The sequence below is a fragment of the Schistocerca nitens genome, chromosome 1 (genome assembly GCF_023898315.1).
Source record: "Schistocerca nitens isolate TAMUIC-IGC-003100 chromosome 1, iqSchNite1.1, whole genome shotgun sequence".
NCBI lineage: Eukaryota > Metazoa > Arthropoda > Insecta > Orthoptera > Acrididae > Schistocerca > Schistocerca nitens.
Genome location: NC_064614.1, coordinates 592,953,536 through 592,980,506, shown reverse-complemented (window position 1 = coordinate 592,980,506; position 26,971 = coordinate 592,953,536). Strand labels below are relative to the sequence as shown.

Genomic DNA, 26,971 nt, shown 5'->3' with positions numbered 1-26,971 from the left:
AGCTGCTTTTCTCTTATAGTAAAAGATGCTTAAAGTATGACTTAAAAGATACTTAAATCTTTTGCGATAAATTTTAGAAGGCACTTTCAGACCAAGTAGCATAAGGGACAGTAATTTCTGAGCAATTTGAGTGCTATAGCTGCATTCAGCACTAAAAGTTGTACTAGTGTACAAAAATTCAAGGTGACAGATGCACAAAGCTATACCAAAGGTGGCCATTTTATTCACCCTGTGCACTTTATGATTTGATATGGGTCCACTAAAGTGGCCCAAGCTCTGGAACCACTGAAAGAATTGAGCCAAAATTTTGCACACTGAGCTAACACATACATATGTATACACATATAAATTTTTAACAAAATCTGAGATGGTCGAGTGGAGACCCCTAGGACACTTGATGCGGAATGACCACTCAGCTTCTTAAAGACAATCTGAAAACATGGTCATGTTGGTGGATAATGTCCTGGACATACATGGCATACACCAGATTCTTGTGCTTAATAAGCCACCTACATGACCACACAGACCTGATCAGTAACTTAACCTGTCTGTCTCCTCCAAAACATTCCAATGCACTTGTGATTATCACCAAACCCATTTCTTTCACACGAGGACACTTTACGGCACATCACCTAGGAGACAAATGCCCTTCACAGCTCTGGCAGATATTACATGCTCTTGTGGACCCAGAGGTTGCTCTGTGGACATTATGGGTGATCACACTGCCTCATGGTCTCCAGCTGCAGCTGCTATTACATTGCACACAGCCACTGGACATTCAAGTCCAGCTCACTGATTGTGCCTATCATGTCATTTGCCATTATCAATTTCTGCCTGCAACAAATTGCTCTCAGGCAAACAAGGTTGGCAGCAAAGCTCCAAACACCACCACCCCTCCCTCCACACTTGTACGGCAGAGGTTTCATGAGATCTTGCACAAAGTCTGACAGCATCATGCAGCCACCTGGGGGCCAGCTCTTGGCACTACTGGCTCCTGCTTTGCCCTCTGCTCTAGCTGCCGACACACACTCTGCCACTGCTATAGTTTAATTCTTTTATCTTGGCGGCTCGCGCATGCCCGCCCAGACGCGGGAGATTGCTGCGTTGCCAGTTGCACACGACGCACGCGCAAAGAGAAACAGCGCCATAGTACAGTATAGTTCGCAAGCTTACGTTTAGGGGGGAGTGCGCAGTTTATGAAGTAAAGTCACCACGGCCGCATTAACCCTTTTGCTGCTACAGAGACGTGCTCCCCGCATTCCGCGCTGTGCGCGATTTTGTCACTGCACTGATCGCCTGTGCTGACACATGGTGTTTCCGACTGCTTTGACACACTTATCATTCGATTCCACAACAACTATTTGGCCCAAAAATTAGATTTTTACACATCTTCTTGACTGATACCTTCCCCCCACTTCCTTTGACTGACTGAAGTGCTTTAAAATAAAGCCAAACGCGCCCGGTGTAAATAAAACTTTTATTACAGTCGTGAAAGACGGAATATTTCTCAATATTACATACGACACCTATGTGGTACTTAAATTAAATGAGATATTGTTATACAGTAAATTTTATATGAAATTTAGGTACCTTGTCCACATTTCATTCTCAACATTGTGGCAACTAAAATCGACCATACGGAAAGTATACGCTATGGACTTTTACCTCTGCAAACTCTTCAAAATTTCGTGCAATGGTTTACTACATTTAATGCTGCACAATAACTGGGTTGAACATCGAAACAAAATTAAGTCATTTATGGGGGGAAGGTACCAGTCAAGAAGATGTGTAAAAATCAAATTTTTGGGCCAAATAGTTTTTGTGAAATCGAATGATAAGTGTGTCAAAGCAGTGGAAACACCATGTGTCTTCACAGGCGAGCAGTGCAGTGATGACAAAATCGCGCACAGCGCGGAATGCGGGGAGCACGTGACTGCAGCAGCGAAAGGGTGACACACTTATCATTCGATTCCACAACAACTATTTGGCCCAAAAATTAGATTTGTACAAACTTTAAGAGACAAAGCACTAGAAATTTCAAAAAACTGCATTCAAACGAATAAAATTCGTGAAGTAAGACACTTCGATATTGTTTTAAAATAAAAAAAAATATTTAGCATCACACAAGGTTTGAACTCGTTACCTATCGCCTTCTAATCCAACGCCTTAACCATTACGCTAACACAACTCGTCCTCCAATATCTCTCCATCAGGACTCTAACACGTCACGCAAAATTCTGACAAACACTGTTGGTATGCCTATGAATTACTCGCACTTCGTCGAAGTACAATAGGAAATAAACAATTACCGCTGTTCTTTATTGCGAAAAAGCGGTTCGTGAAATTGATACAAACACCTTTCCTTGTTGTCGCCTGAATTAAGAGTCTTATTGCTTGTTTGGTTTAATTAATTAATAGAAAATGAAGCAATTGGCATAAAGAATGGTTTTTCAAAACTTTCAAGAAACAGAGTCTGCTATCAAGACATTGCTTTTGTTCTATTACTTTATTTATGACTGAACATTTCTAAAACTGAAGACACTCGTCCGTGCTCTGTACTACAGTCGAGATCTGGCAACGTCGTTCTCTGTTCATTGGCTGACTGTATGTTTTGACGTCAGATGCGCAGAACGAACCTAAACTCGGCCGCCAAGATATATGACGCGCACTTTAGTCACAGCCCGACAGATGGTGAAGGCAACACCCGACTTGCCCCATATCCCTTCTACTCACTTTGCTGGTTTCACATGACATTCAGCGATGCTGCAAGAAACTATTAACCCCCATGCATAAGGCACTCAAACTCATTATGTTGGCTGGTTTAGGCACCTCATCCTGCATAGCTGCAACCAGATACCATCTCCAGAGTGAGTCATCATACTTAGTTTCCCTGGTGTCTTCTTCCAGTGGCAGACTTTATGTGCTTGATCGAGCAAATAATATACAGTTCCTCATTTATAAAGATGCAGATTCAATTATCATCCCTTCCTCCTTCACTCCTTGGAGCCTTCTCCCAGCGTCAATGGTTGAGCGACAAACACCTCCGATATCACTGCCCACGGCACCACCGACCTTTAGTTTCAGTTTACGCTGCCACTTCAACTCTCCTGGACCTTCCATGGGGCCAGTCTGGAGGGGTCTGTCTTCAGGATAGATTTTCTTAAGCATTTTAGTCTTTGTCCTGACCTACATGCTGCTACCTTACTCCATCACACGTTGGGCACGAGCATTCCTGGCTCCTTCACCCTTTTCCCTTCCTCATCTGCGGTTCTGTGTGACCCTCTTGTTTACATCATCTCCAAGTGCTCCTGCCTGACAGCTAACCTCATGAACTCACTGGCAGAGCTCATGACTCAGCATTGAGGTATCAATGACCTTCGAATCAACAACAACATCTTCCATCAGTTGATCACCAACGCATCACCCAATCTGGTGTGTACTCTCCGCATGATTGACAACTTCATCTCCTATCAAGGCTTCAGACTGTGCATCTGTCATTCCCCTTATTGCCACCTTCACTGCAGACACTTCAGGTCAGCGACTCACAAACTATCAATGTTTCATATGAAGATTCTCTCCTGTAGCTACACATACAGCATTCCCAAGTACTACAAAGACCGTCATTGGCACCTGCCATAGGTTATGCACAATGGAAGGTCCTCCTGTTCATTGCAAATTTAGGTGTCTTACAGCTAAAAAACTTCATCACGTGATGGCTGCCATGCAAGAACTCTTAGAGGCAAGTATCATGTGCCCATAGCAATTAGTCATCAGCCAGCTGCCTCATTCCTAAGAAATACGTTACCTTTAGGTTGTGCAGAGACTATCACAAACCCCAATGCACATAATGTTATGGACAATTATCCAATCCCACACATTCAGGGCTTCATGCAGCAGCTCCATGGCACACTGTTCCTTAGAGTTATTGACTATTGGAAAGCTTATTGTCAGAATATTCCTAAAACTGCCATCATCACGCTTTTCAGCCACTCTGAGAATTGTTTTATGTCTTATGGTCTGAAGAACACTGCCCAAATAACACAATGGTTTATCAGCTCTGTGCTGTTTTCCTTAATTTTTTTGCTATGCTTACCTAGATAATATCCTCATCTTCCCCACCTCTGCCAAAGAGCATGAGTGACACTTATCTCATGTGTTCACAATTCTCTCAGATAATGGCGTAGAGATAAACCATGACATGTCACAACCTTCCTCAGCCACACCATTACTTCTGAAGGGGTCCATCTGAGGTGAAACAGCTTAGCTTTCATTAATGAACTGCCTCTCCTGAAGCATACTGCAGACTCAGATGGTTTCTTGACATGGTGAACTATTTTCAGAGTCACATTCCTCATTCTGCTTCTCTTCAGGACCCCCTGACAGGTGCCCTGGTGGGCAAAAACACTTCTGGCCCACACGAGGTGCAATGGTCCAAAGATATGATGCATGTGTTCAGCAACCTCAAGACATCTCTTCTGAATGACATCACTCTTGCACACCCAATCATCGATGCTCACAGCTCCATCACAATGGACAGGAGCGAATCTTTGATTGGTACTGTTTTGAACAACATAATGGTGACACCTCACAGACACTACACTACTTTTCCAAAAGACTTTCCTCCCCACAATGCAAATGGTTGACCTTTGACAGAGAATTGTTAGTGGCAGTCCATTTCTTCCAGAAAGACAAAGAAGGGCAAGAGGTCATGGCTTTCACTGCTCACCGACTGCTTACAGATGCACTTTGTGGCCTTGTAGCTGGCCTCTCGTCATGCTGTTTTTGACACAAGGACCTCATTTGCCAATATGCCGCAGATATCTGCTATGTTAAAGGAGCCAAAAACGTCATGGCTGAATATTTCCCAAAAGTATTAGACACCAGTCATCGTATTACTATGTATGCTGATGACACCTCTGGGGTTTGCTGGGCACGTAGTAATGATGACCTAAATTCAGTGGTACAGAATTTTGTTGAAAAAGCCCAAACACATTATGAAAAAGAAAACCTGGGGGTCAATATTAACAAAACTAATTTAATTTATTTTAAGACAAGTGGCTCAAATAAAAACACTGTTGTAAATGAGGACATTCAGGAAAATACCTGTTCAGAATGTAAATTTCTGGGGATATATATAGATGACAGACTTTCATGGAATCAGCAAATAGATCATGTCTGTGGTAAAATAAAATCTAGTCTGTATTTACTAAGGAGGTTAGTTCAATATTTAGATATCCAAGCAATAAAAATAGCGTATTTTGGGTTGGTGTATCCCCATCTATCTTATGGAATTGTATTGTGGGGTGGGTGTAACCAATACAATATAAAAAGGGTTTTTGTATTGCAGAAAAGAGTAATAAGAACTATGGCAAAAGTAAGACCCAGAACTTCATGTAAAAACCTTTTTATTAAGTTTAATATTATAACTATCTATGCAGTATATATGTTTCAATCAATATTATTAGTGAAAAAAGACAAAAAAGTGACAAACAGGAATATGGAAATCCATGATTACAATACAAGACAAATCAGACTTTCACATGGTGAGCAGATGATTGAATCTAACAACAAATACCCCTTTCATTAAGGGAGCAATATTTTGTAATTCTCTGCCAAACAACCTGAAACAGCTTTCTGGTAGAATTTTTAAAAATGAGTTAAAAAAATGGCTTACATTGGAGTGCCCATACAGTATAGTGCTGACATGATTTGACCTCAGGAATGCTATGTTAAATATACTTCAATGATCTTTTACTTAATAGCATGTAATCTATTTATATTGTGTATCAATAATCTAAATGTAATTATTATAACATTGCCCATGCATGTTAAATACATGTTTCGAGCTGTAAGATAAATAAATCTGCATGCTATTTCCTTCCCACTGAACTTAAATGATCTAGCTCACCTGCAAGTGCTAACTCCCAAATGTCCAAAATTTGTTACATTGTAACTCTTTCTCTTTAACTGTGTAACAGCATTACCCTCTCTGTTCTTCATTGCTGGTTTTGTGCGACCCATCTACAGATACCCCATCTGGGGTTCCCACACCTTTATGGTACAAGTTTTTTTTTTTTTTTATTTGCCGGCCGTGGTGGGCGAGCGGTTCTAGGTGCTTCAGTCCGGAACCACGCGATTGCTACGGTCGCAGGTTCAAATCCTGCCTCGGGCATGGATGTGTGTGATGTCCTTAGGTTATTTAGGTTTAAGTAGTTCTAAGTTCTAGGGGACTGATGACCTCAGATGTTAAGTCCCATAGCGCTCAGAGCCTTTTTTTTTTTTTTTTTTTTTTTTTCCGGCTTCCACGTGCCTTCTGACCAAATGATTTTTCTGGCTAGGAATTAAAATTGACTATCGCAGTTGGGCATGTGCATGTTTACCCTGCCAATGCAGCAAAGTTCATTGACACACCCAACCTCCTCTGGGACACTTTGAGATCCCTACTGTTTGGTTTTGTCACATACATCTCAATCTTGTAGGCCCTCTGCCCCCTTCTTAGTTTGAGATACATTCTCTCAATGATCGACCGTGCCAGCAGATGAGTGAAAGCACTGCCCCTGATTGACATTTCAGCTAATTCATTCATGTGAGCTTTCATTAACACACAGCTTGCCTGCTTCAGGTGCCTCTTCTCCATTACAACTGACCAGGGGAGGCAATTTGAATCATTACTTTTTCCCAAGCTGGAGTCCCAACAAATTCCACACAACCAAATACCAACCTCAGAGCAACAGGTCAGTCAACCATTGGCGCCACACTTTAAATTCTGATGTGTCACAGCAAATCCTGGTCTGAAATGCTACCTTGGGTGTTACTCAGTGTATGTACTGCTTTCAAGAACAATCTCAATTCCTGTATGGTAAACGTTTGGTGCTTCTGACTGAGTTTGTGGGGACTCTGGTCCTCTTTCTCCGTCTGAGCTTCCAACACTAAAGTGCGTGTCATTTATGATGACGGCCGAGTTTAGGTTCATTCTGCGCATCTGACGTCACAAAACACAGTCAGCCAATGAACAGAGAACGACGTTGCCAGAGGTCGACTGCTGTGCAGAGCACGGACGAGTGTCTTCAGTTTTAGAAACGTTCAAAGCAATTGAACAAAAGCAATGTCTCGATAGCAGACTTTCTTTTATAGAAAGTTTGGAAAAAGCATTCTTTATACCAATTGCTTCATATTCTATTAATTAATTGAACCAAACAATCAATAAGGCTCCTAATTCAGGCGATAGCAAGGAAAGGTGTTTGTATCATTCTCACTAACCGCTTTTTCGCAATAAAGAACAGTGGTAATTGTTATTTCCTATTGTACTTCGACAAAACGTGAGTAATTCATAGTCATACCAACAGTGTTTGTCGGTATTTTGCGTTATTTTTAAAGTCCTCCGGGAGATGCGTTGCATGACGAGCTGCGATATCGTAATGGTTAAAGTGTATGGCTGCTAAGCGAAAGGTTCTGAGTTCAAACCTTGTTCAGTGCTTGATGTTTTCTTTATTTAAAAACAATATTGGAGTGTCTTACTTCATGAATTTTATTCGTTTGATTGTAATTTTTTGAAATTTCTAGTGGCAACTAAAATCGACCATACGGAAAGTATACGCTATGGACTTTTACCTCTGCAAACTCTTCAAAATTTCGTGCAATGGTTTACTACATCTAATGCTGCACAATAACTGCGTTGAACATCGAAACAAAATTAAGTAATTTATGGGGGGAAGGTATCAGTCAAGAAGATCTGTAAAAATCAAATTTTTGGGCCAAATAGTTTTTATGAAATCGAATGATAAAGTGTGTCAAAGCAGTCGAAACACCATGTGTCTGCACAGGCGAGCAGTACAGTGATGACAAAATCACGCACATCGCAGAATGCAGGGAGCACATCTCTGTAGCAGCAGAAGGGTTAATGCGGCCGTGGTGGCTTTACTTCATAAACTGCGCGCTCCCCCCTAAACGTTAAGTTTGCAAACTATACTATACTATGGTGCTGCTTCTCTTGGCGCGTACAACTGGCAATGCAGCAATCTCCCGCGTCTGGGCGGGCATGCGCGAACCACCAAGATAAAAGAATTGAACTTGTTCAGCACATCTGCTCTTACTTCATCCACATATGCATCCCCCCTCCATGTGCTGCTTCTATGCCTCGTGTGTTTGTTCACAAGAAACTCGACTGGTGTGAGTTTGTTGTGCTCTCCAAGACTCAGTTTGGGTAGCTTTGCAGCCCTGCACTTCAGACTGCACAGAGTACTTCACCATACAGGAAATATGATGGACATTTACCTGAATAGCAAGTGTCAAACTGTATCACTCAATAGAGTTAAATCAGTGCTGTCAATCAATGAGGACCTCCATCCAGCCTCAAATCTGGATGACCTTTTTCCTAGTACCTCTTTCTCCAAGTTGCTCAGCCTGGATCCACCCATGTGCAACTCACTGAGTTTGCCCTCAGATCTGAGTGTTGCACATAACATGTCTCCCCCCCCCTCCCCCCCTATGCTCTTCCTTCCGGGTACCCCAGCAGTCTAGAGGTTTTCCCAACACTTCTGCTGTGTGCGCCCACAGATATGAATGCTGCATGTGAAGTGCCTTCTCCCCTGCTGCCTTCTTCTACATCTTTGCCCCATTCCATCCAGAATGGCCACCTTTTGCACTGACATTTCATCATACTGCACCGATGACCTTTCCCTCTAATTACACAATGGCACACTCTTCGTACTATATGTTTCCTCACACTTGCTGCACTACGCATCCACTAACTGCATCACACTCCTCAATTATTATGATCTTCCACTGTATGCCACTGATGAGAATGTTTTGGTTCCAATCAACACAAAACTCCACCTTACGGTCATCATACCCTTCAGCTCATGGCCAATACTCTAAAGCGCATGACCAAATGATTCCATTTCCCCACACAAGCTGACCCTACATCCACCGCACTGGCTACAGGACATCATCATCTCAGCCTTCAGCATTGAGTCACAACCATACCTTATGAGAAACAGTCCGTCATGTCTTTCCCCCTCCACGGGGCCAGCCATGAGATGACTGGTAACACAGACGTTCAGGACTCCGAACAGCACTCACCACCTGTCCCTGCTGTCTGCTGCACTGACACTTCTAGTCCTCCTCCATGCTCCACAGTGCTTGGGGGGGGGGGGGGGGAGGGGGGGGAAGGGTTTCTGTGGTGATTGTTGATAGTTACACCACAAATAGTCTTTGATGGTCTCTGGAGCTTTAGCCGAAGCTCTTTGAGTGATCACTAGTCAGGTCCACCTTGTTCTCTTGTACTTTGTTTATGTCTCTTACATCAGAGTTTTATGTAATAAAACCTCAATCTTACAATCAAGTGGTGAATCATTTTATTCTCTGGTGAGTATAGGACCTCATTTCCCACAAATTCCATTTGTGCCCGAATATCAGTCATGCTGCACTTCAAGGTTGTCATCAGCTTTGATTATGGTATTTATTTCTCCCTGTTAATTTTGTACACTGATGTGATTTAATGCAAGCTATTTTGGAACTTATTGTGTCCAATAACTATGTAATTAGATGTCTGCTTCATGACATTTATCTGCCAAGATTCAGTTTTGAAAGTGCACTGTAAACAGTTACCCACTCTCAAAAGGTTTTGGAGGTTATTGTGGGTTGACTACCTGTGACTGTAATCTCATGTGAGAACTGAGATTAGTCATCATATTGCTTCAGTTGTTAATAAATCTGTAAAACAGTTAAAGTAATTTAAATGCTGAGTAGCATCCATTATTTGAGAATCTATCTTAAAAGCAGTTTACAGCAGTAAACCCACCGGTTGTTTACATATTGATGAAACAACTTACTCAATTTCTGTATCAGTTACCTCTTTTTTTTTTTCAATTAATTCCGTTTTCATTCTTTTTCTCTAATTTATGAAAGCCAGTGTTTTTGATTTTTTGACATTAAGGGAGAGTACATTTGCTGAAAACTAGTTATTAAGCCAATTCAAATATTACTACTTCTTCTCTTGCTGCATGTCAGATAGACAATGCTTGCATTATTAGCAGCAAAGATTAATTCTAATTGTTGTACGTTAAATGGAAAATACTCTGTAAGAGAAAAAGTAGTGGATTTAATATGGAACCTTGTGGGTCTTCATTGATTACTTCCACCTATGTCAGAAACTCATCACATATGTTCATCTCTTAGGTTATTTTGCACACAAAGTAAAGGCATGACACACATCAGTGGATGTTAGGAAAGATTACTCACCTGGCAGTACGGCTGAACTTCTTGCCCCAGTCAGGACCAGTGGCAAATGTGACCTCTCCTACTTCCTGAAAGGTCATGGCATTGACTTTGGTACGCACATACAATATGTGTGCACTCTTCACAATTAAATATGCACAGTGTGTGCAGACAGCGGTGGCCAAAACTGATCCCAACACACCCATCGACAGACCAGCATTCTTGAAGCCGATTGGCATTGCTAAGACACCCGTGCCTAGTGCTGCCTTCAGGAGGTGTGTTAGCACTTCACAGTCACTGAAACAGTTCAATATAATGGACACAATATTAGTTGCTGAGCATATGTATGGTAGGATTCAAGATCCAAAAGAAAGTATTTCTTTTAGTTTTGAAGACTATTTAATGAAATGGTGGCAGAGGTATAAACTGGTTAAAACCTACCTGAATCCATGGAAATACTAAATCATGGTGGGGTTTGATTATTGTTTCTCTCAAATACACATCTACTGGCTATATACTATATCATTGTTGGGTAAAACCACCTCAATTCACTTGTCAGATATGGTTAAAATCTCAGTATGTTGATTATTGCCTCTACAGTCTTTGCATCAGTAGCAAGAAACTGACAAGCAGTTGCTTGCTCCTGAAAAAACAGAGGAGGAAGTTTTTAAAAAAGCTTGAGATTTTAATCAAATTTCTCACAATGCAATAACAGAATTGAAAACATTCTACCAAAAAATCAAATGTTTCTGTAATGACCTGCCTAAAGTCAATGAAACCTTAGTCATTAAGATTATTGACTCTATTTGTTTAGGGGCAATACATGGAGTTGGTTCAAAACAATGACAATAGATAAAAAAAATTAAAGATACGTACAACTAAGGACGTTGCTACCTGCGACCCTGTGCAATACCTTGGAAAAACTGCAAAACTGTGTTCCCTTCACCCCTTTCCCCTAGTATGTTTACCTACTTCAGCCAATTTACATGATGTAAAAATAGTAGTAAATTTAAATTTTGGCAGAAAAATTAGAACAAGGTCCTTGTCCTAAGCTAAAAATTGTATGTAAACTTCAAGTATCCTCATGTTTGAGTTGAACATCTGACCACACAAACATGAACTGATATCTCTGGGTCAGGGATGAAGTCGAAGCAATGGCATTATTTTACAGTTTTAAGTAATTAGATTATTTTAGCTCTGTAAACATACTGTATAACTGCCACTTGCTCAGTCTTTTCACTTCTCTTCCAATTTTGCACTTTTCTCCAACATTGTACTTTCTATGAATTATATAACAAATGTGTCCAAATATTCTTAGTTTGCTGTTTTGAGCTACATATGGTAATTTTCATTTTTTTCCAGAAATCTCATAATTTTTTATAATTTTGATACTTTTCAGTATTTTCATCATTTTTGCACTGTAGTATTTTCTACTTGGGTTTCATCTATAATACAGAAATGTGTGAATATGTACAAACACGTATTAAATCAAAGGAAACAAAGCTTAAAAATGTCAAATGTATGAAAAAGATTTTGAATGCAGTAATATTTGAGTGAGCTAACTAAAGTAAAATTCTAATTGCAGGTCTAAATGGTCATCATCTGAAAATCTTAAAGGTATTTGCTGATCATTTGGAAACCCTTTTAATTGCCTATACAGACAGTCAAAAAACATAACTGTTCTTGGGGAGTTCAGTGTTAAGTTCGGGAATAACTATGCAGATGGTCAGTTACTGATTATTCTGCTAAGAATGTAAAATATGTATTTCTGTGAAGAAGACACCACTAACAAAATTGAAGCTACAATTGACCCAAAATTCATTTATAAATCAAAATGTGGCTATAAAGCAGAGGTCATGGATACAGATTTCTATGATCATCAAGTAATTACATTGATTTAAAAGAAATCTCACCAGAAATGTAACAATGACAAATATGTAGAGAGAAAGTTAATTCATGAAGACAGAATTTTAAGAAATGAAAATTGGGACAACGAAACCAACAGGTTTGTAGATATAAAATTCAACACATTTTTTTACTATAAATACTGTTATGATACTTCACCCTCTTGAGAGGATTAAAATTAACAAAAAAAATCAATTGTATGGGTAACAAGCATAACGAAAAGATCATCAGAAAGTCACTGAACACTACATAAATATGCAAAGTAGGCTAATACCTTGAATCCATTTGTGAACTTCGGTTTATTGCAGGATTCTCTAACATATTCTCAATTTGAATATGATGAATTTCCTTGAGACAGAGAAGTTTCTGTCCATGCATCAGCACGGCTTTAGAAAGCATCGCTCCTGCGAAATGCAACTCGCCCTTTTTTCACATGATATCTTGCAAACCATGGATGAAGGGTATCAGACGGATGCCGTATTCCTTGACTTCCAGAAAGCATTTGACTCGGTGCCCCACTACAGACTCCTCACTAAGGTACGAGCATATGGGATTGGTTCCCAAATATGTGAGTGGCTCGAAGACTTCTTAAGTAATAGAACCCAGTACATTGTCCTTGATGGTGAGTGTTCATCGAAGGTGAGGGTATCATCTGGAGTGCCCCAGGGAAGTGTGGTAGGTCCGCTGTTGTTTTCTATCTACATAAATGATCTTTTGGTTAGGGTGGATAGCAATGTGCGGCTTTTTGCTGATGATGCTGTGGTGCACGAGAAGGTGTCGTCGTTGAGTGACTGTAGGAGGATACAAGATGACTTGGACAGGATTTGTGACTGGCGTAAAGAATGGCAGCTAACTCTAAATATAGATAAATGTAAATTAATGCAGATGAATAGGAAAAAGAAGCCCATAATGTTTGAATACTCCATTAGTAGTGTAGCGCTTGACACAGTCATCTGGATTAAATATTTGGGCATAACATTGCAGAGCGATATGAAGTGGGACAAGCATATAATGGCAGTTGTGGGGAAGGCAGATAGTCGTCTTCGGTTCATTGGTAGAATTTTGGGAAGATGTGGTTCATCTGTAAAGGAGACCACTTATAAAACACTAATATGACCTATTCTTGCGTACCGCTTGAGTGTTTTGGATCCCTATCAGGTCGGATTGAGGGAGGACATAGAAGCAATTCAGAGGCGGGCTGCTAGATTTGTTACTGGTAGGTTTGATCATCACATGAGTGTTACGGAAATGCTTTAGGAACTTGGGTGGGAGTCTCTGGAGGAAAGGAGGCATTCTTTTCGTGAATCACTACTGAGGAAATTTAGAGAACCAGCATTTGAGACTGACTGCAGTACAATTTTACTGCCACCAACTTATATTTCGCGGAAAGACCACAAAGATAAGATAAGAGAGATTAGGGCTCGTACAGAGGCATATAGGCAGTCATTTTTCCCTCGTTCTGTTTGGGAGTGGAACAGGGAGAGAAGATGCTAGTTGTGGTACGAGGTACCCTCCGCCACGCACTGTATGGTACATTGTGGAGTATGTATGTAGATGTATGTAGGTGTAGATGAAGTTCTTTAGCAAAAAGTACAGGAAAGCTATAGTAGCAGCAAAAGAGTTATACAATGATTCAAAGGAGAACCAAAAAAAATGTAGTTAGTGTAAAAATTATAAATAATCACACAGACAAACATAATAAAGCAAGTAATAAATTCACCATAAAACACTGAAATGAAATTGCAAGTCATCCAATTCTAGTAGCTAATACATTAAATGTTTGTTATATTGGTATTGCTCAAATTCAGTGTCCTAACACAAAGACAGAAATTCCAATACATGAAAGATGAATGTACTGATACCCAGTAACACTTGAAGTGCAAAGGACTATGAGTAAACTACAGAATAAAATTACCTATGATTTCATAGTATCCTGGACAAAACTGTTTAGTATAGTTCTGATAATATTGTCTCTCAATTTACTGGTGTAGTCAATTATTCCTTTGTGACAGGAGTGTTTTCAAGTTGATTTAAGCTATCAACAGTATTACCAGTTTATGAAAGCAGTGACAAGTTTGACATTCAAAACTTCAAATAAATAAATAAAAATTAAAAAATAAAATGAAGTAGGACTACTTTGCTCCTACAGTAGTAACTTAGCCACACTGAAAAAAGATCCAATCCTGTGTAGCTCCTATTTCAATAAATATTGTGTAACATTTTCAATTGTGTCCAACAGTTGACAGTTTCTACTACTCCATGAGTTTGAGTCACTCTTCCACTTGCTATCTTGGATATTTTCTGCTAACCAATCTGTACTAATGTACTTTTAACTTTTACCAAGAAAAAGTGTTTTTTTGCTACTATAAAACTATTTAAACGGAACATAAATGGCATTTATTTATGTGTTGAAATTATCTGTTGTCTGAATCAAACCCACAAAATTGTAATCAACATGTTACTTATAACTACATGATTGAAAGCAGCTGTGAAGATTATTTTCTGGAAAAGCTGGGGCAACTTTGCACCACTGACAAGGTGGACGATTGCAGCCCCACAGTATTTACATGACTTGATTTTAGATGTGATTCAGCTTGGGATGAAACTTGTTATATTGGAAATAAGAACTGATAAGATACTAAAGTTGTTATGGTACAGTAAAGTGTAAACAGAAGCTAGGACCTCATGGAACACTTGCTCGAAATGTCACAAAATGCTTCTAGACCAGTACCAGGTACTAGTAAACAACCTAAGGAGAGAAAAATACAGACAATTCTACTGATGAAGATCTATTAGAAGAACAAATGCTTGACAGAAGTTCAGACAAAAATTCAGAATCATACAGAAGAAATCAAATGGAAGTGTTAACAGTATCTGCAGTGAATCAAGAGGTCCTATCAAAAGCAGAGAAAAAACTGAAACCTATCAGTAAGCAGAATGGTTGTTTGTGGTTGTACAAAATGAAAATAAACATTACTCTGGTGTTATTGTTAGTTTTAAGGAAGATAGTGCAACCATAAATACCATGATGCCATCTCCTGATAATTACAAATGGCTTGTAAATAAAGATGTACTTTTCTACAAATGGCGGGATATGGTAGTATGTACAAACAGCCAAAAATTTTAAGCAAAATAAGCATTTTATCAATACCCAAGTGGGTCAGTGGTGGTGAATCTGTGGAAACATTTTCCTTGTGTAGTCCCTGACATTTTGATATGCCAACATACCTAATGAAGCATTGGCCTTTTCTTTGTTAACAAAACAACACTAAATTTAGTTCATGTTCATTACTTTTCTTACCTGTTATATAAAAGAGCTACATAACACTGAATTTTTATTATTTTTCCCTTTAATACTGAAAAATATACATGTGTTGATTCATTATTATTCTATAGGGTAAAAAAATAGAATTGTGAAGAGGGTAAATTTGTCCCATGATATTGCCCTGTCTTAAAATAAAGTTTATATTGAGTGGTGCAAAGTAATATACTTCAGGAAATAATTTGCACCAATTTTTGAAACATTATAAAATTTCAGAAATACATTTTTGTTCTTTGGGGCCAACAGTGTAAAATATGTCTTCTGATTACATGATTAATATGAATATCAGCCAGCTACACAGCTCTTTAAATGGTTTTTATTTTATAAATTACTCATGATGAGCCCATTTCGACATTTTGCTGATCCACTGTCAACCATGCTGTCAAGAGAGAAATAGCATACATAAAAACTGACTGAAGTCAGATATATGTCTCCAACATACAGCTAAGGAGAAACTAATAATTCTAAAAACAGACAGGAAATGGCAGCAACAATATTACAAGTAAGAACAGCTGATGATGGCACTATGCCGAAATGGGCTCATTGTGAGTGATTTATAAGATAAAAACCATTTAAAGAGCAGTGTTGCTGGCTGATATTCATATTAATCAAAAATATATATTTGATTTCTTTCTGTGTTACTAGATGGTCTTTTTTGTAACAATATAAGAGAAGGAAAGTTGCTACTCACCATGTAGCAGAGATGCAGAGCTGCAATAGTCACAATAAAAAGATTCACACAATCATAGCTTTTGGCCATTAAGGTCTTTGTCAGCAGTAGACACACACACACACACACACACACACACACACACATACACACACACACACACACACTCAAGCAAGGTCAACTTGCACTGCAGTCTCAGAGAGCTGAAACTACACTGTGAGCAGCAGCACCAGTGCATGATGGGAGTGGTGATTGGGTGGGGGTAAGGAGGAGGCTGGGGCAGGGAGGAGGAGTGGCGGACAGTGAAGTGTTGCAGTTTAGACGGAGGGTAGAAGAGAAGGTGTGGAGGGGTGGGGGGTAAGTAGCGGAAAGGAGAGAATTAAAATAAAGGAAATTAAAAGACTGGGTGTGGCGGTGAAATAACGGCTCTGTAGTGCTGGAATGGGAACTGGAAGAGGGCTGGATGGGTGACGACAGTGACTAACGAAGCTTTGGGCCAGGAGAGTTATGGGAACATAGGATCTATTGCAGGGAAAGTTCCCACCTGCGCAATTCAGAAAAGCTGGTGTTGGTGGGAAGGATCCATATGGCACAGTCTGTGAAGCAGTCATTCAGATGAGGGGTATCATGTTTGGCAACGTGCTCAGCTACAGGGTGGTCCACTTGTTTTTTGGCCACAGTTTGTCGGTGGCCGTTTATGTGGACAGACAGCTTGTTGGTTGTCATGCCTACATAGAATGCAGCACAGTGGTTACAGCATAGCTTGTAGATCACATGACAGGTCTTGCATCTAGGTCTATTACAGGGGTATGAGCCATGAGGTAAGGGATTGGGAGCAGGGGTTGTGTAAGGATGGACAAGTATATTGTGTAGGTTCGGTGGATGGCAGAATACCACAGTATGAGGGGTGGGCAGGATAGTAGGTAGGACTTTTCTCATTTCAGGGTACAACGTGAGGTAATTGAAACCCTTGCGGAGAATGTAATTCAGTTGCTCCAGTCTCGGATGGTACTGATTTACAAGAGGGAATGCTCCTTTGTGGCCAGACTGTGGGACTTTGGGATGTGGTGGGAGACTGGAAAGATAAGGCATGGCAGATTTGTTTTTGTACAAGGATGGGAACATAATTGTGGTCAGTGAAGGCTTCAGTGAGACCCTTAGTATATTTAGAGAGGGACTACTCATCACTGCAGATGTGACGACCATGGGTGGCTAGGCTGTACAGAAGGGATTTCTTGGTATGAAATGGGTGGCAGCTGTTGAAGTGGAGATATTGCTGTTGGTTAGTAGGTTTGATGTGGATAGTGGTACTGATGTAGCCATCTCTGAGGTGGAGGTCAGCATCTAGGAAGGTGGCTTGTTGGGTTGAGTAGGACCAGGTGAAGCAAACGGGGGAGAAGTTGTTGAGGTTCTGGAGGAATATGAATAAGCTGTCCTCACCTTCAATCCAGATAGCAAAGATATCAATCAATCTGAACCAGGTGACAGGTTTAGGATTCTGGGTTTTTGGGAAGAAGTCCTCTAGATGGCTCATGAATAGGTTAGCTTAGAATGGTGCCATGCGGGTGCCCATAGCCGTACCGCAGATTTGTTTGTTGGTAACACCTTCAAAGGAGAAGTAATTGTGGGTGAGGATATAGTTGGTCATGGAGACTGAACCAGGTGAGGGTTCCTAAAAACCCAGAATTGCCCTATGGTACGTGATAACTACAGTGGTGACTCCGACATTGTCGTCATTTGTTTGTGAGTTATTTTGTGGTTCTTTTCATCATTCTTTTGCCGGTCCACACCATAATCGCCTTCCGCCCACTTATGTAACGGCACCAGCTTTTCCGCCCACACTATTTACCGGATCAGCCCCCCGTGGCAGCCTCATGACCGCCTTCTGCCTGCTGTTGCAATGCCACTGGCTGTCACACCCATTCTGTGTTCGTCGTCAGGCCTACAGCTGAGACACATCATGTCGTCGGTCGCACCTGCTTACTCCACATCACGTGCTAATTGTGGCTGCCCCCCTCACAGACCTTGCGGGATGCACTGTCCACCACTACTGCACACCCAATGTCAGGGGGCTTCCTGCCCCGCACACACAGATCTTTGCCTACCAGTGCTGCATCAACATTTGTTACCCAGAAGCTTTCCTAAGCTGCCTGCTTTGCAAAAGGATAATCCTAAGACTTGGTTGTCTCAAGCAACGACGCAGTCAGCTGTGTCCCCCTCACACCCTACACTGCCTTGCATCCAAGCTTACCTGCTATGCTGGTACCATGCTACTTACGGGGATACCACTCACCAACTGCCGCGTGCCTGGTGCCTACCCAAATGATTCCGGTAGGCACGTTTAGGCGCCACGTCTTGCCACAATCCTTCACAGTGCCTACCATCCGATGCTGCACCACTTGCTCCAGTGGCACAATGCCTCTATGTCACGGACTTGTTAACAGGCACTCAGTTTTTCGTCAACACCAGTGCCGATGTCAGCATTATGTCAGCATTATCCCAGCAAAGCACGCAGGCGGCATGCTTTCTCCTGCTTACCTCACTTTGATTGCTGCAAATCACTTTCCTATCATGGTCCTTGGCTCCATCAAGATGTCACTTCACATATCACCAGTTGCCACTTTCCCTTGGACTTTCCACGTCACTAATGTGGATGAACCTGTGATCGTGTTGGACTTCCTACACCATTACGAACTTTTCCCAGACCTGCAGGTCACCACCCTCTGCCACACGTCTGGTTCTACTGTTCCATGCTCGAATGAGTTCAGCACAACTTCGCTCTCCGACTCCTTGGCTATGCTTTCCACATGCGCACCTCTGCTTGAGCTTATTACTGTATGGCTCTCTGATTTATCGGACATGTGTACACAAATCAACGAGTTCCGCAACATAATGAGGCATTAAGCACCCACATTGCCAGTGCCTCTGCTGAATTATCACATGCATGGAGTACAATTTGCGGCCAGTCTGCAGAACTGCAACATACGGAACTGTCACTCGCACTACACTGCTCGTGTGTCAAGCTTCCCTATGCCTGCTACCGTGTCCACGTCATCACAGGTGAACGTACAGGATGCTCCTGTTCTCACTTCATGGCATTCCTCACATCATGTGGCTGCCACGCCATGCTCTTTGTCGTCATCTGCTGCTGACGCCCTGCCCACGCTATTCCAGTCTGTCAATGTCAGTGAACAGTCATTGCACATGCCCCCCCCCCCTCCTGTGGCCCCCTGCCTGCCTCCTTTCGCAGGTATCGGCCATCAGCAATGGCACTTGTCATAGAACCCATACCACGGACAGCTCACCTGTACGTTACAAAGCTAGGCATCTTAATGCTTCCCAACCTCTGCTCACAAAAGAAATCGTTCAGGATTTATTAGCTTCAGGCATGCTCCGACCATCTGACAACAACTAGTCTTCACCTATCCACCTTGTTCCTAAACAGGATGGCTCCTTATACATGTGCGGGGACTACAGGTCCCTTAATGCTCGGACAATTATCAATAACTATCCCATTCCTCATATCCAGGATTTCACGCAATTACTGCACGGCTCGAAGTTCTTCTCTGTCTTAAACTGTTCGAAGGCATATCAGCAAATTCCTATGCACACCCCCCCCCCCTCCCCCCGGATATTCCAAAGACAGCCATCATCACACCCTTCGGCCTATTTGAATACTGTTACATGCCTTATGGCTTGAAAAATGCCACACTGACATGGCAACAGTTCATTGATTCCATTTTGCTACCTATGCCTTTTGCTTTTGCTTATTTGGACGACATTCTGATTTTTTCCTCCTCTGCCAAGGAGCACCAGGTTCACCTTGATGCAGTCCATTCAGCTCTCACAGCCAATGGTGTTGTTATCAACCACGATAAATCTCAACTCTGTTCTACATCAGTTACATTCCTAGGCCATACTGTCTCGGCCAACGGCCTCCAACCAACGGATTCTCGTGTCGAAACCATTCTCGCCCTGCCTCTTCCTGAAGATTATGCTCAACTCCATTGTTTTCTGGGTATGGTAAAATTATATCTGCACCAGCCATATCCCTCAAACTGCCTCAGTCCAATTGGCTCTCAACGACACCCTCTCCGGTAAAAATACCATGGGGAAACAAAAGTTTAACTGAACCAAACCCATGCTCAACGCATTTGATAATCTCAAAACAGTCATCACAAAAGCTGTCACACTTGTCCACCCCAATCCTGAAGCCCGTTTTTCTATTCCAACTGTCGCAAGTGACTCAGCTGTGGGTGCTGTTTTACAATAGCACACTGCTGACTTTACCCAGCCTCTTTGCTTCTTTTCAAAAAAACTAACCAGGAGCCAGTGTAAGTGGTCAGCTTTCGACCACAAGTTTCTCATAGTTTATGAGGCAATCAAACACTTACAAAGTGACCTCGAGGGGCAACCTTTCACTATCTACTCGGGTCGTAAGCCTCTCATGGACACAATATGCAACCCGGCAAAGGACCTTCCACCAAGACGTTTCTGCCATATGGACTAAATTTGCCAATATTCCTCGGACGCTTGCTACATCTGCGGTGTGGAGAATGTTGTAGTTAAACATCTATCTCGTATCTCGGTGCTTACCACACCCTTGTACTTAGATGATCTTGCCGGACTGCAGATCGAACACATCGATACACAGTGATTACTTTCGGACATCGAGTCTTTGCTCATTGTCCAACCTCTTGTCCTACACGGGTTGACAACCCCGGTCCTTTGTGACATGTCTACAGGCTCCCCCTGCCCCTTTGTACTATCCGCTTTTCAGCGTGGGATCTTCAATGCTTTACACAACTTGGCACACCCCAGAATATGGGCAATGACGAGACTAGTCACTGAACACTTTGTCTGGCCCGGCGTGTGGCATGACTGCCGCACTTGCACCTATGTGTGCGTCCCACACCAAAGTAGTAAAGTCAACAGACACACGCAGCCTCCTTTAGGCAAGTTTGACATCCCCAAGGGGTCGCCTTCAGCATGTCCACATTGACGTGGTCAGTCTGCTTCCCCCTTCTGAGGGTTACCTATGATCGACCACGTAACCTGTTGGGTCGAGGCAGTCCCTCTCATCGACATAATGGCAGAAATCTTTGCTCGTGCTTCTTTATCTGCATGGGTCACGAGGTTTGGCTGCCCTCTTTCACTCACTACTGATCAGGGACGAAAATTCGAATCCATGATTTTTGCTCGACTGTGTGAGCTGTGCGGTGTAGCAAAATTCCACACTATGGCCTATCACCTGCAGGCAAACAGCCTGGTTGAACAATGGCAGCAATCTCTAAAAGATGTGCTCATGTGCCACAGTGGGTTATGGTCTGAGGCCCTCCCTTGGGTCGTACTAGGCACCCTCTCTGCCCATAAGGAGGACCTGAATGCATTGCTGGCGAGATCCTATACGGAGAGCCCCTCCTCCTGCCAGCAAATTCACAGAGGACACACTGTCGGCTGATGAAATCGACCTTCTGGCCCTTGTGGAATGGGTGCATGCACACTTCGCTCACCTACGAACCCCCCTCCTCGCCCTCATACCACGCCGCCGGTGTTCGTCCACAAGGACCTGGTATCATGTGAATTTGTGATGCTGCATGATGACTCCTTCCAACCACCTTATTTGGGCCTGCACCGCATCTAATGTCGCAGAGTGAATATGTTAGTAATTCATCTCAATGGACGACTTCAAACAGTTTCCATCAACTGTTTAAAACTGGTATGGTCCCTCTCTGACCTGCATTCCGACACTTCAGATCTGCCTGCTGTCGCCGCTGCCCCACCTACCGATGCCGATGACATGACTTCGTGCAACATTCCACCGCCTAAGCAGCAGTCTGATGCACGTGACGCTGTTGGTGTGGTTCCGACGTGCCCACTTTTCACACTGGATGCTGCCTTCTACCGCCGCACTGGCATGAAGATTTTGTGTTTGAGTAAGAAAGCTTTGCTCCGCCGTGCTCTGCACTACCGGAGGGGGTGGGGGGTGCTCTGTGGTGCCTCTGGTGTAAAGTGCCATATCTTTGGACTCGATCATCTTTGATTTTTCTTTGTCTATCCTCCCTCGGTGCACAACTTTTGTACTGCCATATTGTTCTTCCTTACTTCCGTGCTAAATAAATGTATATTCTTCACCTAAAGTGTGTTATTACCGTTGTACAATATGTGATAACCACAAGTCATTTTACAAAACTACACAATCCAAAAGTAGTTCAAAGTAACACCACTTTACAGTATGATAGATTACTAGATATTCTAGACAAAGCCAAAGTTCTTGTTACTGCATAGTGATATGTCTGTGTACGCAGAGGAAACTAACGATCAAGTCCAAAAACAATTTATTGGACTGTTCAATTAACCAAAACAAATTCACCAAGTATAACACCAACACAAAACAGTGATCCATCTTCGAATCACAACTCATTACAAGAATAATGTAGAAAACAACTGAAATATGTTCCTACTAGTCTCTGCCAGAGACTTCTCCGATATACCAAGCCTAATCCAGAGATCAGTGAGAAGATCCAAGCTGGGCTTCCGGGGCAGCAGCTATCCATGTCTGCTGGCAGTCGATGAACTGCTGATGTGTGGCTGAGCGCTGGCCTTTATAGCGCTTTGGCAGATGAATACCTCAGAACTATTTTCCATCACGTGGTTTGATGTGTGAAAATAGTTCCGGGATCTGCAGCGACTTCTTCCTTATGTTTATGTGGGCCGGTAGTGGCCCCTGGCGGCCGCTGGTGTCTTTGCTGTGGTGTTGTTGTTGTGGTTGTTGTTGTGGCCGTTCATCAATGTTGCCTGTCGGTTGTGTAGTGCTTCAGTGTACCTGCAAGGCGGGCAACTGCGGCTGCAGGCTGTCAGTTTGGTTGCTGATATTCTAGGCGCCGTGATGTCTGGTGGAGAAGGCCACAGCACGTAGAATGTTTTCAGAAAATGCTAATCAATGGAGACACTTCTCTCCCATTACCTAAAACTTGTTTCCAAAGCTATAGAGGATAATGAATTAAAATGTGCTTTGTTTTTCAACCTTTCCAACGTGATTGGTTGATTGATGTTTATTCATCTTCCTAACAATACAAATTGTAAGGATGTTGTCCATTTTGTCTTATGACCCAAAACATACATGGGTTCTTACAATGTTTACAATTCAGTTCTTACAATTTTTGCAGGTCAATTCTTACAATAATTACAGTTATGCCATATACTGTCTTTTTATATAGGCCTATGTGATACATGTGTCTATAGCTATCTACAATTATTCTAAATACTAATTTACCTTGTAACATCTTTTACTTAATAAATATGTTTTTACCTTTTGCCTAAAGATATGAAGTTTGTTTACACCTTTTATTTCCTGTGGGAGCCTGTCATACAGTTTTAGGACATTACGTAACATACTGTTCTGTGTTTTGGACTTGTTTTTCCTGTTTAGGTATCAGCAGTGGCTCGATCTAGTTTCATGGTCATGTATTGAGCTGTTTATAGCATACAGATGATTATTTTTCCTCACATTAGCTATAGTCTATCAGACAGTCAGAATTTCCAGTTTTTTGAATAAATCAGTACAGTTGGCCCTATTGCTGCTATTTGTTATTATCCATACAGCTCTTTTCTGCACCTTGAAGACAGACTGAATATTCCCATGATTCCATAACTGAGGATTGAGTGCACGTATCCAAAATATGTCATTTTCAGGCATGAAATATTGCACAGTGTTGCAAGTATTCGTAGAGCATAACATACTGTGGATAGTCTCTTTGTTAAAGCTTTTTTATGTTCTGTCCATTCCAGTTGACAATCTACTTTCAAACCCAAAAATTTGGTTTCCATTACACATTTTATTATTCATCATTAATTGTTAATTCACCATCATTGTGTCTTTTATTCAACCGGAAGTACATACAATTAGTTTTCTTTACGTTCAAAGTTACTTTATTTTTCCATGACCACTTGTGAACATCTCTGAGGGCTGCATTAGCCTTTTCTGTCAACTGTGTTGGAGTTTTGGCTGTGATCACTATTTTGCTGTTATCAGCAAATAGTATTTTTTCCCCCACATCTGATACTCTGCAGTAAATCATTAATGTAAATAAGAAAAATGACTGGACCTAATACACTACCTTGACGGATGCCTATATTAATATTTTTTGGATCTGGTAAGTGTTTTGCTATAAATCCTTCTGAAGTATGTGAAATCTCAACACGATGCATCTGGTTTTCTAGGCAGGACTTCACCACTTCTTAACCACACGTCTTATTCCTAGTAACTGTAATTTATGTGATAAAATTATGTGGTCCGCTGTATCAAATGCCTTTGATAAGTCCAAGAAAATTCCATTCACTTGGTCACCTTTGTCCAGCGCCTCAAGAATTACCTTTGTAAACTGTGCAATAGCCAATTCTGTACCTCTTTTGGGCTGAAACCATGTTGTTCTTTGCAAAGAAAGTTAAACTTATTTAGATACTGCATTAACCTATTTTTCATTACTTTTTCAATAATTTTGGAAATGGTGGACAGTAGAGAGATTGTAGTTTTCTACATTTTCCGCATCACCTTTTTTAAGTATGGTCTCACTTTTGCTTGTTTTAGGTGCTCGTGAACACAGTCAGATTTGGACGATTCACTGATTATTTTTGTTAATGGAGCTTTTATGGAATTTACACGTTCTTTAAGTACAGAAGCTGGTATTTCATCTAGACCAATTGATTTTTTTGATTTTTTAATTGATGTAAAACTTGTGCGATCTCTTTCTCAGTTGCCGGATAGAGTGCCATTGAGCTTGGTGGATGGTTCTGGATGGGAAAGACATAAGTGTCTAGAAAGTTCTGTTGTAATTTCTTAGCAATGCTGTTGAGGTACACATTTACAAAGTTAGCCATTTTTTGGGTGATTCATTTGTCTATTTGTGTTCTTAATTTGTGAATTCAAATAATTTTGCTCTGTGTTTGCTGTTTCCCATTTGATAATATTCCAGGCTGCTTTGCTTTTGTTTCCTGCCTGCAGTAGTATTTTATGGTTTGTGAGTTTTTTAGCAGCTAGTAGTACCTTTCTGTAGATTCACTAGTAGTTTTCATAAAATTGCAAAAAGGCTGGGTCAATCTGTCTATTTTTGATTGAAGCAAGATACTGAAGAGTTTCAGAGGATTTTTTTGATACATCTGGTTATCCATATATTTTTTTCTGAAGTTGCAATGGTATGCAAAGTTTTGGGGAATGCTTCCTCAAATTTTAGTTTAAAAATGGGCATGAAACTATTAAACATTTTGCTCACACTTGTTTTCGCATAGACTTCCTCCCACCCTTCATATTGTATCTGGGATGAAAATTCATGCAGGCTTGACTTTGAGAAGAGCCCTTTGTATACTTTTCATTTAGGGGGCTTTTCTACACAAAATTCACTTTTAATTTCTGACACAAATGATCTGCTAAGCCTAGATCTTGAAGATGTATACAGCATTTTTTCCTGTCTATATCTGTTGTTACATGGTCTATCAATGAAGAAGATTGTTTGGTTACTCTAGAGTGACAGTTTACAAGTGAAGTCATGCCATAACTGTACAAAACATTTAAATAGGCATGGCTGACATCATCTGACTTCATTGTATTGATATTGAGGTCCCCACAGACAATTATGCTTGTTTTTGAGCAAGATACCTTATCTAGTGTTTGATTTAGTTTTGAGAAAAAAATATCCACCTCACCACTCGGTGATCGGTACACACAAATTACCATTTGTGTTTTTGACTTGTTGTGTTCTGTTACTTGAATAGTTGAGAGTTCAAAATGTTTATCAACACTTAATGCTGTAAGGTCATTTCTGTCTTTAAATGAAATACCTCTCTTCACATAAATACATGAACCCCCAGCTTTCATGGAGAGACTACTGTAAAAACAAGGAAGTTCTTATGAGGCTAAGACTAAATATGAGATTTCATTACCTTTGTACCAGTGTTCCGTAAGACACACAACTGAACTGTCTAGTGTCTGTAAATTTACTTCTGTTGAACTTTGTTTTTTGAGGATTGTATATTCTGGGGAAGTACTGTAAACATTTAGTTGTACTTATTGTGGTGGCCTCCTCCTCTTCATGCTTGATAGTAAAAAATCTTTCAGATGGTGTGGAGGCACTGTTTTCCACCTGCTTGCAATACTGTGCGTTTCACTTGTTGTTTCCTTTTCTTTTGGTGGAGTTGCTCCTGAGTCATCTATTGCTGCTGGTTGTGTAGATGTACATGTTGTGACCATTTCCTTTCCCTCTGTAGACATTGGTTCTAGGTCTTTTATTGCTGCTGTTGCCGGTATTGTCACAAAAGTTTTCCTGTTGACACTTACTTCTATACATGATCATTCTCTATGTTGTAGCACTGCTACAGCTGGATTCATTAGGCAGGCAAGGTTTTCCATGACATTGACGACCTTGCTTGTGCAAGATACTTTGCAAATCTCTCCTGCTTTTGGCAGTGCAACTGTGTCATATTTCCCACTTCTAGAAAAAACATTTGTCATGCACATTTTGATCCTCTGGGAGATTAATTATTTGCCCCACTTATTTAGGTGCATTCCATGTCTTGTAAAGTGCTTTCTCTTCATGTCATTTAGGGTGAGAAAAACAGCATTTAAAGTGGATTGACATATCTTTTTGTAAGCCCTGTTTGCTTCGTGGATCTCTTTGTTTACATTTGATGATTCAGTAAGGTCATGTCTATACAGTATGCCTAACACAATCATTTTCTGATCCCCAAATGTAACAAGTGTCTGTTTGTCTTAATACTCTTGTTGCTACTTTCAGTTCATTTCTATATACATCATTTGTGCTGCCTACTATCACGATACATTGGCTTTGTGACAAACAATA

At 41.2% G+C, this 26,971-nt stretch overlaps 1 protein-coding gene across 1 annotated transcript in view; it reads right to left on the bottom strand.

The window, feature by feature from the left end:
* LOC126262057 (proton-coupled amino acid transporter-like protein pathetic) overlaps positions 1–26,361 on the bottom strand; it is a 242,468-nt gene extending 216,107 nt beyond the window's left edge. The window contains exons 1-2 of the mRNA XM_049958593.1: positions 26,255–26,361; positions 10,243–10,515 (exon numbers count right to left, since the gene is read on the bottom strand). Of these exons, the coding sequence (XP_049814550.1) occupies positions 10,243–10,515; positions 26,255–26,361 (380 nt within the window). The remainder of the gene's footprint in view (positions 1–10,242; positions 10,516–26,254) is intronic.
* Between the last annotated feature and the right edge of the window lie 610 nt (positions 26,362–26,971).